At 39.0% G+C, this 12,295-nt stretch overlaps 2 protein-coding genes across 7 annotated transcripts; one reads left to right on the top strand and one right to left on the bottom strand.

Moving 5' to 3' along the window:
- The first annotated feature begins 34 nt into the window (after positions 1 to 34).
- Positions 35 to 4,274, top strand: LOC101465144 (protein S100-B). Its single transcript, XM_004545044.3, has 3 exons — positions 35 to 2,009; positions 2,204 to 2,347; positions 2,762 to 4,274. The coding sequence occupies exons 1-3, from the start codon at positions 2,004 to 2,006 to the stop codon at positions 2,909 to 2,911; spliced, it is 300 nt and encodes a 99-aa protein (XP_004545101.2). The 5' UTR covers positions 35 to 2,003; the 3' UTR covers positions 2,912 to 4,274.
- Positions 4,275 to 4,447: 173 nt separating this feature from the next.
- On the bottom strand, positions 4,448 to 12,067 carry LOC101465433 (peroxisomal succinyl-coenzyme A thioesterase). Of its 6 annotated transcripts, none has more exons than XM_076883946.1 (11): positions 12,049 to 12,067; positions 9,205 to 9,331; positions 8,839 to 9,048; positions 8,207 to 8,306; positions 7,885 to 8,075; positions 7,630 to 7,805; positions 7,403 to 7,519; positions 7,193 to 7,272; positions 5,364 to 5,457; positions 5,165 to 5,245; positions 4,448 to 4,943 (listed from the first exon to the last, which is right to left on the bottom strand). In XM_076883946.1, the coding sequence occupies exons 3-11, from the start codon at positions 8,909 to 8,911 to the stop codon at positions 4,620 to 4,622; spliced, it is 1,236 nt and encodes a 411-aa protein (XP_076740061.1). In that variant the 5' UTR covers positions 8,912 to 9,048; positions 9,205 to 9,331; positions 12,049 to 12,067; the 3' UTR covers positions 4,448 to 4,619. The 6 variants fall into 6 exon arrangements, with proteins under 6 accessions (XP_076740061.1, XP_076740060.1, XP_076740062.1 ...); XM_076883945.1 differs by lacking the exon at positions 12,049 to 12,067 and adding an exon at positions 11,863 to 11,900; XM_076883947.1 differs by lacking the exon at positions 12,049 to 12,067 and adding an exon at positions 10,564 to 10,653.
- Positions 12,068 to 12,295: the final 228 nt, after the last annotated feature.

Raw genomic sequence — 12,295 nt, 5'->3', positions numbered from 1 at the left:
TTCAGACATGCGCGCAGCTACGTGACGCACGGCGTGTAGGGTTTTCAAGGAGCGGACAACAAGTTGGGGGGGGGGGGAGCGGTGCGTTCAAGTGCAAATGTAAAACTCGAGATCATATTTCGGGAATCATAAATGCATGTCAAAACCGCAAACCAGAGTTCTACAAAGAAAATGTAATACTGTATAAATCAAAAATACGATGGATGAGCAACCTACGCTCTGACCAACTGCTGAACAAAGAAATAAAATGAAAATAAATAAATAATGTATAATAAATCGATTTCAAATTCCAATACAAAATAAAAGTATCAATGCAATACAAGCCACAAATAAATACGAGTAAAACTAAAAAACAAAAATCTGAAATCAACACCTCAAACCGGGTCAATTTTTACAATTTAAAACTGATTCTTTCGTTTCATCCCTTGATTTTCGTCTTTTTTATTCTGGAATGACACATAAGTGAGGGTTAAGTGGCTTAAGAAAAAACAAAACAAAACAAAGAGTCCTCTGACAGTGGTCGGAAAAATCAGCCAGCGTGCAAAGACTTCGAAAGGCCTCCAGAAAACTTGAAGAATTATTGCTCAAGACCAATTTAAAAAACTGCTCCGTGGAAGCAAAATATAAAGAAATGAGGAATGACTCAAGAATTGTTCACAGCACTGTAAGTTGTCCTTTGTGTATTTTTGGACAAGTATTGTTGAAAAAGAGGTACTCAATTTGCATGTGATAGGTATTGATAATGGAGCTTTATTTAAACATCTTCTTGAGGACGTTCTTGTTTTTTTTAATGATATTTCTTAAATAATGTGAAACGAGGTTATGTTGAATCCAGGTCATTAGAAATGAACTGAAACTACACTGTTTATGAACATAAAATGCTTCTGTTTTAAATTAATATTTTTATATTACTGACTAATTCGCTGAGTGTATTCAACATGTGAATAATCTGGACCTTGTTTTTTCTTCCAGGAGGTACAAGGGTGGAAAATCATACTGATATACTAATTATACTAATATACTGATAGGAAAAGCATGTTGTACATTTCCAGACCATATTCGCTACAATATAATGCAATTTATTGATTAAGCCCCAGCAATGCCCCCAGTAATCATGTCTAATTTATAAGAAACTCGCCCCCACCACCCCATCTGCCTTTGTGGAGCACATTAGTTCTCTGTCATGCTTTTTTTTTATGCTGTATCGTATAGCCATATTCTTACTGTAATGAAATGGATTTCCATTTGAACTCTTTAGAGCTCCTTTAATGGGAAGGCACAGGCAATTCCAGCATCTCTTCCTGTTAAGACCCCAAACACAGTACTGAGTTAAGAATACAACTGAAGCTCTTACTGTACTATCTCCATGTGACACGTATGGCAGTTCACTGGGATCGGTTTTTCACAACTGCTTTAGAGCCTTAAGACAAATGCAAATAGTTGCATCTGTAAATTAGATTACATCACATAAAGCAACTGAATTCTCTCTTTTGCATAAGGACAAAATCTTGCTTGGTGACTAATAATTATTTACTCTTATCAGACACTGTCAGATATTACTGGCCTTCATTTGAGCTCAAAGAAATCTCACTGAGATGCAGATCTGCAGATATTTAACACTTTTAAAGTCTCTTGTAGTTCTTGACTTTCTGTTACTTGTGACCTCATGGTTCTCAGCAAAGTATCCATTATGTGCTCATCTGAGGTTAGCCTTCATTTAAGCCTCATGTTAAGCTAAGTGCTGAAATAAATAAATAAATAAATAAAAATGCATACAGTATATTGCTCACATAAAGACTACTGCACACACACTTTACAGGCAAATGGTTCTTGGTTGAAGCTTTGACCACTAGGATCCATTAGTTGTGCATTACATGGTGAGTGTGAGACGATTGATCAATACAGTTTAGTGTGCGAGGTAATTTGAGCGAGGCAGAGAAGTCGCAGCTCGAAAAGCCTTCAGTCACACTGAAGATCCCTGGAAGACAGAGGAGGTTCTACAGATGGAGGTAAGAAAGACAAAATGCTCCCTATGCAAAACAGATTTTTCTTTAAATGTTGTCCTACAAGATCAGGATACAAATATGCTGTTATTAATGCATGCTTATAGTGTATTTAATGAAGAAAATCCAACAGACGGACAATTAACTTCTTTGTGTGGCGAGACAAAAGAACGGGAACTGATTCAAATTGTTTGTCTCAGGCCACAAAGGATGCTATGTCAGCCCTGGAGAGCAGCATGATCACTATTATCAAAACTTTCCACCAATACTCGGGTCAGAAGTGCAATCTGAAGAAAGCAGACCTTAAAGAACTTATCAACAATGAGATGAATAATTTCATAGTGGTAAGATATCTTCTGCAAAGCGGGTGTGTTTATGACAACAATAATAAGCATGCATCAATTTGTTGGCACGCAGCACAGTGTGTATTTAAATAAGAAAAAAACTGCACAGAATTTCACAAACATTATTGATGGATTTAAAATTTATACGAGCAAAGCATGTACAACTGACTAAGGTTGCTTGGGGCTGTAGTGGATTTTTATTTGCTTCCTTTTCAAGCGTTGACACGCTGCACAGCTGAGTCTCAGAGATATTAAAAATATATTAGATAACTAACAATTTTCCTTCTATTCCGGTGTAATTAAGATTTAAGCCTAGTAGAGTTAGTGGTGATGCTACAGATTTATCAGTGTTATTAAATATACTGTCCATTTACTACTAATGATGAACTTTAATGCAATTTTCCTGCTAAACAGAAAATCAAGGAGAAGGACACACTGGATAAACTCTTCGCTGACCTCGACCAGAACGGAGATTTGGAGATCGACTTCAAAGAGTTCATTGCCCTCATCGCCATGGTCACCTCTGCTTGCAATGAACTGTTTATTCCAAAGCAACAGAAATAGTTTGCATGCACATGAATTACTCATTTAAAGAAAGTATGTTTTGTTTTTTGTGAGACTGGGAGACTCTTATTAGTCATGCAGTTTGATACTTTTTGTTAGTATGGAAATGTTTGCTGAATACACTTACCAGTCACTTTATTAGGTACACCTATTCAGCTGCTCATTAACACAAATATCTAATAAGCCAATCACAAGGCAGCAACTCAACAGATTTAAATATGTAGACATTGACCTTTTAAGTTCTGTCAGAGAAGAATGGCCAGATTGATTTGCGCTAACAGGAAGGCAGCAGTAACTCCCTCTTTACAACCAAAGCACAGCATCTCTCAAGGCACAAAATGAAACCTCAAACCTTGAAGCAGATAAACTACAGCAGCAGACGACTACTCCTATCAGCTGAGGCCACAATGGAAGACTGAAAAATGTTGCCTGATCTGATGAGAGTAGATTTCAACTGTGACATTTGGACGGTAGAGTCCGAATGTGATGTAAGCAAGATGAACTTTTAGATCTATGGATCCTGCAGTTCAGGCTGGTGGTGGTGAAATAGTGTGGGGGATATTTTTTGGCACAGTTTTGGCTATTTAGTACCAATTGGGTTTAAACACTACAGCATACCAGTGTATTGTTGCCGAACCTGTCGATCCCTTTATGACTGCTGTGTACCCATCTCCTGATGGCTGCTTGTAGGAGGAAAACAAAATGTCATAAAGCGCAGATTGTCTCAGACTAGAATCTTGAACATGAGTTCAGTGTCCTCAAAAGGCCTCCACAGTCACCCAACCTCAATCCACCTTTGGGATGTGGTGGAACACAAAATTTGCATCATGGATGTGCAGCCAACAAATCTGCAGCAACTGTGTGGCACTATCATATCAAGATCTCTGAGACATGTTTCCAGCACCTTGTTGAATCTCTTTCAAAGAATTAATGTAGTAATGAAGGCAAAAGAGGGTCCAAACGGACACCACCAATGTATACCTAATAAAATGGCTGGTGAGTTTCTAATATAGCATGTGTGGAATATGTATTTGAGAAACAAAAATATATAAACGTATGATACTTCCACATATTTGTCTGTCATTACTAAACATTTATGCTCATCTGACAGAATCGATAAGCTACAGCAGTACTGGGACATGTTTAACAGATGCTGCTTCACAACATGCCCTCTGAAGCAAGGACGTCTTTTTTTTGTTTTGATTACACACTCCTCTCTCCCCTTGTGAGGAGTCAAAAAGGTGAGGAAAGGAAACGAGGATACACAAACTGAGAAATAGGAGGAAAGGCCAAGCTGACTGGTTCCATCTTTTAGAAAGACAAATAACAGACGTGTGTGTACATGTAATGCAGTCCAGCTAAGAAAATTAACACCTATACTACTTGTTGAGTAGTATAGGCACAGCTGTACCTGACAGCCCAACATCTGTGGGTCTAAACTGCTGAAAGCTTTCTTTTCCTTTGTACGGTGCAGACTGACTCATACTGAACTGGCTGTTTTGATAGCAACCAAACAGCGACCTCTTGTGGCCCAAATAGTTTTTAAATGAGTTTTATTTATTTATTTATTTATTTTTTAAAACCCAAGTTGCACACCAGTCGTAGGACATCTTTCACAGCTCAAACAAATGCAGGATTTCAGAATCATGTTAACGATGGATTATTGTCCATGTGGAGATTCACCGCCTCAGATGGGTTTCCATAAACTCTAGGATCCTCTTCCAGGAATCTTCTTGAGCAGCAGCGTGGGGTGCGGGGTGACCTCCCCACAGAGTGAATACTGCAGGGAAGAAAAACAAACAAACAAAAAAACCCAAAAACAACCAACTGCAAATTTATTTACCATTATATATTGTATTCTTAATAAAATACAATGAGAGGAAAACTTAAGCTCACATTTCTCTGGTTTGGCTCTCCATAGAGACACTCTTGCACACGGTGCGTAGGGTGGCTCGATCAGGTGACCGGCACCGGGATATGACAAGCGGGTAAACAGCTGGGATTTACCTGCAGACCTCAGGGCCTCCTCAATCTGATGACCAGCGATCAGAGTAAACAATGAAACAGTGTGCAGTCAGTCCACACAGACAATATACAAAACTGCATTCAGGTGACTATAAATGACTGTTGTATTCTTAGAGTGTTTTAATACATTTCAGTAGACATCAAGAGTCTCCAAATAATATATACAGGACAACATAACATTTAAAATGTAATCTGTAATTGTAATTAAAGTAAAATAAGTTAATTTACCACATCTGCATTCTCTGTGCTTGCAGCACACAGATCGTCTTCACCCACTATGTACATGAGAGGACAGGTGATGTTCTTTACCTACAAAAAGAAAATAAGAGAAAACAAAACAAACAAAAAAAAAACCAATAAAGAGCAGAGATTACTGAGCTCTATACACATGTGCTTCTCTATGCATGTGTGATGGGCAGAGAAGAACCTTCTGTTTGTTCTCAGCGGGCAGATTATCCGGCAGAGAGACATGTCTGAAACTCACACGGCCTCGATCATCGAGCTCCCAATGTTTCTGGTCACTTAAAGAGCAGAACAGGACAGAGATGGTACTGTTTGTTAACATCTACTCGTGAAAATCTTAAAAACAGCGATTACTATGTCAGCCCTGGAGTAGACGGAGGACCCTGAACTAGATAAAAGTCCAGGTTACAATTATGTTTTTGGACCACAATATACTTTTGTAAGGTACATCACCAAACTGGAGTTTAAAGACTCAATATGATTGAAGTTAAGACTTTCAAGTAGAATTCATTAGGTTTTACGAGAGCATTTCATTAATAAAATCAAAACAAATTTATGAGAGAGGTAGCAAAAACCTGCAGCTAAAGTGCATCACAGAATTATTTCCATGGTTAAAAAAAAAAGAACTTCACAACACCTAACCAAGTCAAGATCACTCGACAGATACAGTCGTATCACCGTTAATGCGTGCAATCAGCAGATGGCTTTTATGGGTCAAGATTATTCTGTACCAGAATGACTGGGAAAGAAAAGCATGGCAAGGAAAAGGAAAAAGGTCATGAAATTAAGCACAACATATCATCTGTAATTAAATGTTACCCAGGTCTGACACACTCCACACACCCAATAAAGAGTTTGTTGGGTGCTTGTTAGTTTGTTGCCACAGCAAAGCCAAATTAGTTTAACTGATTTCAAATGATTGTCAATAAATACCCCACAAATGTAGCAGAGTAATTTTCCTAATATGAGCCCTTTCCTAACATTTGAGACACAGCGCTGCTATCAAATTCAAGCAGACTTCATATTTTTGTCAGTTTAGAGATTTTCTTTGCTCCATTGTGACTAAAGTAGGAGTTTATGAAATGTGCAAATCATTGCACCAACTGTTTTGGAATTGGGGCTGTATATTGCACTTAAAGCATACTGTAAACACATAATTTCACTGAAACTCAACATAACCTTGCCCCAATCAGGTTCACCATAAGTTACCACCATGATTTATCCAGATTAAAAGAGAGCCACAAAGTACACTATTATAATCAGTCCTTATGTTTAAAATTTGTTAGACTGCCCATCTTAATGTGGGATTTTGTTAAAAATCCACTGGAGAGGTGTACAGAGGCCACGCTATCAAAATAAAAAGCATCACTGTCCAGAAATCAAAACCAACATTAAAATAAGAAATATCTATAAGTACTCTGTACTTATAAGTGACACCAGAAGTGAACGGTTCAAATAGACTGGATCCGGTCCCGTACCAGCAGACTGAGAGACAGCTTTTTCCATCAGGCCATCAGACTGCTGAACACGTCATAGACACCTCAGCTTCACTACTGGAACTTGAACATTATGCACTCCACACTGTATATAAATGCCACTTGTTTTGCACATATTCAACTCTGTATATTTTATATATTTTATTATTATTATTATTATTTTTTTTTACTATTTAATTTGTAAAAATGTGTATACACACACACACACACACACACACACACACACACACACACACACACACACACACACACACACGTAGGAAAATATTTAGTATACACATCCAGAAATGCATACACTATTATATATTGTACATATATTTATTAGTTTCAGGTTGGCCATTCTTGTATTTTGCTCGTTTGTGTTGTTGTGTTTGCACATCTCTGTTGCTTGTGGGGCTCGCACACAAGAATTTCACTCGCATGTGCTGTGCCAGTGTGCCTGCACATGTGATGTGACAATAAAAGTGATTTGATTTGATTTGATTTGAGAGTAGAATCTAAAGTAACCAGCCATTACCTCTCAATCGTTTTGGTCTTGCCATCTTCATCTAACAGCGGGCTTCCTACTGGCCCGTTAATACAAATCAAACATGATGGCTGGAAAGGGGAACAAATGAATGTTAACGTCATTCATAATTGCCTGTCTATCAGATTTGTATTTTTCATATGCAAATAACAATGTGATGATCATACGGCAGATTTCAAAACAGGTGAGTTTGGGACGCACTTTAACACCAATCCTAGTGGCGATGCGAAGGGTCAGACAGACTCCAAAGGAGAGGCCAATGACCCCAATTCTGTCTGCATCGACCTGACAGTGATCTTGAAGTAACTGGAAGGCTGACTGACCAAACAAAACATTTTAAGAGAGTGACAAAAACATTACAAACAAATACAAGGCTGTTAGGTTAAATCCAGTGCTTATACACTGAAACTCGGACAAAGTTATCCTACTTTGAAATACAAATCGGCAACACTCATTATGTCTGGTGGTCCAGGTAAGTCTTTGTGCCCCATGTAGGCAACAGAAAGACTCGCGAATCCCCTGGAGGCAAAAAGTGCAGAGCGGTACTCCGACAGTCCTCCACCCATTCCCCACAGATCCAGCATAGCAGGAAAAGGGCCCGGGCCTGCAGGAAATCAGCATGTGAAGTTCAGTGACTGCTGACTAAGGCACTGCCAATAAATGCCACTTCAGTGAACGCTCACCAGGGGGTAAGAATAATGTTCCTACAATTTTGTTCTGACGAATCTCTATTCTCCTCACTCCTGGCGCCATGTACCAGCGCTCAACGGTTACAGCTGCCAGCTCAGTGCTCTGCCCCTCACTGGGTGAAGTGTGGCCCTCCAGTAAGGAGATGTTCACTATGTATGGCGTCTCCACGTTTCTTTTCCTAAGCCTGTGATCAGCATTTATATTTACACAGAGAAAGAAGCAGTCAGTGAAGCCAGAAATGTAGAATGAATGAAAGAATCCTTTAGCTGTATTTTTAAGTGCGCAACATAAGAGGCAGCTGGATTTGAAACCTGCCTCAAACCTTCTCTGCTTCTGAGTGCAGGTTCCAAAGCCCAGAAGAGTCCCATCGGCTCACAGCCTAAATAAGAACCTCCAACTGAATGATCGCTGGTCACTATTCAGGTAAGAACAGAGACAAAAATAAAATGAAACACTGCCTGCATAAAAGCCTGGTTAATATCTCTTCACACAATCTTTACTGTCTCCTTGTTAAAACGGAGTCTGATTATTTTCTTTCTACAATATAAAGTGCCTTGAAGCTACTGTTGATAAGAAATGGCGTGCACGATATAAATAAAATAAAATTGAACTGAAGTGAATTAATATAACATGACTGCCACGGGATGTCTCCACAGTAAACACATTAAATATTAACCTGTGACTTTTATCAATAATTACTTGCAGCTTGCAGATTAAAATGACAAACACTTTGTTCAATTTAATTTCAGCATGTTTGTTTTTTGCTCCATTTTGTTTTTAAATACAATAAAAAAAGTCAAACCCTGCCACTGGCACAGTGAGCATCTCAACATTATTGCCCTGCTTATATGTCCCACATGCCAGCTGCTTTTATTTATGTGGACATCTATATATTACAGAAACTGTCTACTATGTCACCCAACAGCACTTAAGAGTATTTCACTCACAGTTGATGCTCCTGCTCGCATTTGTTGTATAATGAGCAAACGCCTCCCACAGATCTCCCTCCTCACTGTGCATTTGTGCGCATACTGTGACAGGATAATTTTGAGACAGGAAACGCCCTTTAATGCTGATCTGTTCATCTATGAGCGCACGAACAGGAGCGGCTGACAGCAAAGGGCTTTGTCTAAAGCTGCTCTTCCTCCGAACTTCACCTGTTAAAAAACAAACAAACATATATATACACACACATACAAATAAAACCGAGAACTTCTGATACAGACACTCTTCAGGCATGTACAGATTGAAAAAAATGATACTGATCATCTTTGATATTTAAAAAAAAAAAGACCCTCAAATATTATTCTTACCAACAGCACGCTGAAGCCCGGGCAGTTTCCCACGCACACTGATGCACGGACATCATCCTCTTTTCTATGAGCTGCCATATTCTTGTCACACTCATATGTGCCCTAAACATTATGGTCTTTCTTGACACTATAAACACAAAGTAAATATCAAATACTAAAACACTTAAAATCAAAGTAAAGGGTTAAATATCAATAACTACAACTAATCCAAGGTTGGACAGCATGCTCTGCTGTCAGGTTCTGTCTAAGACTTGCTCTTGTGTTAGAGATTAACCTTAGACCTTTGTCCTTTTCACATGTGCACTGTATTTTTAAAAAAAAAAAAAAAACAAAGAACTGCAAAGCTTTGTAACTTGGATTTCTTTTAAGTCTGCCTTACTAATGTGAATTAATAATGCTGTTACAATTACTGTTTAACTTGAGTTCTGAATTCATGATCAGAATCATCCACCATACGTTCAGGTTTCACCCACATGTGACTATTTCCCGTGAGTGTCAAGCTAGTCTTGATCCACCCATCACTTCTATACATTTTCTAAGGAAAACTGGGAAATAGGTGCAGTGATTTACTAAAACATGCAAACTTATACAGAAATATGAAGCAAAAGCTGAGTTTATACCAATCTAATGAGCGTGAACGTCAATATTCTCCAACACAGTCATTTCTTGAAGTAGTCTTCAGGAATAGTTCTCCAGGCTTCTTGAAGGACATGCAAAGCTCCTCTTTGGATATTGGCTGCCTTTGGAGGCTAATCCATGACTGCTACATTGTGTTTTCTTTCCAGGTGTGTTTTTACTGAACTGGCAGTGTGTTTGTGATCACTGCTGAAAAATGTAGCTGTTGCCAATCACATGCTTTCTGACTGGCTAAGGCTGACAGCACATTTCGACATTCATAATTCCTTCAATTTTAACAAGTTCTCCCCACCCCTTCCTGAAATTCATCCCTAAACCACGACATAGTCCCCAGCTTGTTTTACAGATGACTGCAGACACTCGCTGTTGTACCGCTCTCTTGACCTCCTCTAACAATTTGAACCAAAATTTAAAAGCTGGATTGAAATAAAATATAAAACGTGGGCTGGCTCGAGATTTTTGCACAGTACTGTATCTTAACCTGATAACGCCATACTCAGATGTGTTAATGGAAGCAGATTTTTTTTTTAAAGAATCGTATAAAACTGAATCCAATTTCACTGAGTATAGAGTACATGTGCACAATATTAAGGTACAAAGCCTCAATTTTCACCAGGGGGGAAAAATACTAAATTATACTTTTTCGCTGTGTTTAATAATTATTTTAGCATAAAGTATGAATCTGCAAAAAGAAAAAAAAGGAAAATAAAATGACATAATTACCTCTGAAAGGTATTTGGAAAAATAAAACTGGAGCAATAAGCCTGGAAACCGTCAATAAAAGTGAAAAGCTTTCGCAAGGTGAAAAGTGGATGTTCAGGTGGTCGGTTGCAGCTGCACAAACGCTCGTCCCATATCCCCCAACTGCAAATCTTTAACTTGTGAACCCTTTGCCCAAGCAGAGGAACCGTTTCACATACAGATTAACTCGATATACTATATATATATATATATATATATATATATATATATATATATACATACACACATATATATATATATGGTTGCCGCTGCGTTTGTAAGGTAATGTTGTTTGGCCTTGCTTTTTAAAAAAAAAAAAAAAAAAAAAAAAAATATATATATATATATATATATATATATATATATACACTGAACAAAAATATAAACGCAACACCTTTGTTACTGCTCCCATTCCCCATGGGATGGACGTAGAGACCTAAAATTCATTCCAGATACACAATATAACCATCCCTCCCAAACAGTGGTCACAAATCAGTCCAAATGTGTGGTAGTGGGCACAACTGCTATATTGAGATAATCCATCCCACCTCACAGGTGTGCCACATCAGGATGCTGATCTGACATCATGAGTAGTGCACAGGTGTACCTCAGACTGCCCACAACAAAAGGCCACCCTGGAATGTGCAGTTTTGTCTCACAGCAAAAATGCCACAGATGCCACAAGCAATGAGGGAGCGTGCAATTGGCATGCTGACAGCAGGAATGTCAACCAGATCTGTCGCCCGTGCATTGAATGTTCATTTCTCAACCATAAGCCGTCTCCACAGGCGTTTCAGAGAATATGGCAGCACATCCAACCGGCCTCACAACCGCAGACCTCGTGTAACCACACCAGCCCAGGACCTCCACATCCAGCAGGTTCACCTCCAAGATCGTCTGAGACCAGCCACCCAGACAGCTGCTGGAACAATTGGTTTGCACAACCAAACAATTTCTGCAAAAACTGTCAGAAACCGTCTCAGGGACGCTCAACTGCATGCCCGTCGTCCTCATCGGGGTCTTGACCTGACTCCAGCTCGTCGCCGTAACAGACTTGTGTGGGCAAATGCTCACATTTGATGGCGTCTGGCACGTTGGAGAGGTGTGCGCTTCACGGATGAATCATGGTTCACATTGTTCAGGGCAGATGGCAGCTGAGAATGTCCCAGTTCTTGCATGGCCAGCATACTCACCGGACATGTCACCCATTGAGCATGTTCGGGATGTGCATATATATATATATGTGTATATATTTAAAAAAGCAAGGCCAAACAACATTACCTTACAAACGCAGCGGCAACCAGTGCACACAAAGCTCCGACTAAGAAAAAGGCTAACTTTAAGTTAAAAAAATCAGGAACACCTGGCAAGGGGGGCGTGCCAGATCTGGTCACCATGGGTTGTATAATGTTTTCTTTTTAAAATCATTAATCACGAAGTCAGTCCTTTCTAAAGCTCAGAACTCACCTCCCAAAAGCTTCACACATCGACGAGCCTGAAAGTGGTTCAACTTGACCCCAACCAGAAAAAAATAAATCCTCTTATAGCCTGATAAGTTCCAGAAAAAAAGACTTTTTACTTGATACCAGACTGAATTGTCCATTTCCTCCTATTTTAAATAAGAAAACTTTATTATTAGTGAAATACAGTATTTCTGAGCAGAGATGGGCAGTAACACGTTACTGTAATCTGATTACTTTTTTCAAGTAACGAG

Source organism: Maylandia zebra, linkage group LG5 (genome assembly GCF_041146795.1).
Source record: "Maylandia zebra isolate NMK-2024a linkage group LG5, Mzebra_GT3a, whole genome shotgun sequence".
NCBI classification, from domain to species: domain Eukaryota; kingdom Metazoa; phylum Chordata; class Actinopteri; order Cichliformes; family Cichlidae; genus Maylandia; species Maylandia zebra.
The sequence above is the reverse complement of the archived record's forward strand: the minus strand, read 5'-3'. Positions and strand labels throughout refer to the sequence as shown.

What these genes read in the sequence shown, in the direction of transcription:
- LOC101465144 (XM_004545044.3), top strand. An exon ending in AGATGAATAATTTCATAGTG is followed by an intron (nt 2,348 to 2,761) that starts GTAAGATATCTT and finishes CCTGCTAAACAG; the next exon opens with AAAATCAAGGAGAAGGACAC.
- LOC101465433 (XM_076883942.1), bottom strand. Translation starts at nt 9,160, where the DNA reads ATGATCAGTATCATTTTTTTCAATCTGTACATGCCTGAAGAGTGTCTG. An exon ending in TGCGAGCAGGAGCATCAACT is followed by an intron (nt 8,307 to 8,838) that starts GTGAGTGAAATA and finishes TTACCTGAATAG; the next exon opens with TGACCAGCGATCATTCAGTT. An exon ending in CCACTAGGATTGGTGTTAAA is followed by an intron (nt 7,273 to 7,402) that starts GTGCGTCCCAAA and finishes TCCCCTTTCCAG; the next exon opens with CCATCATGTTTGATTTGTAT.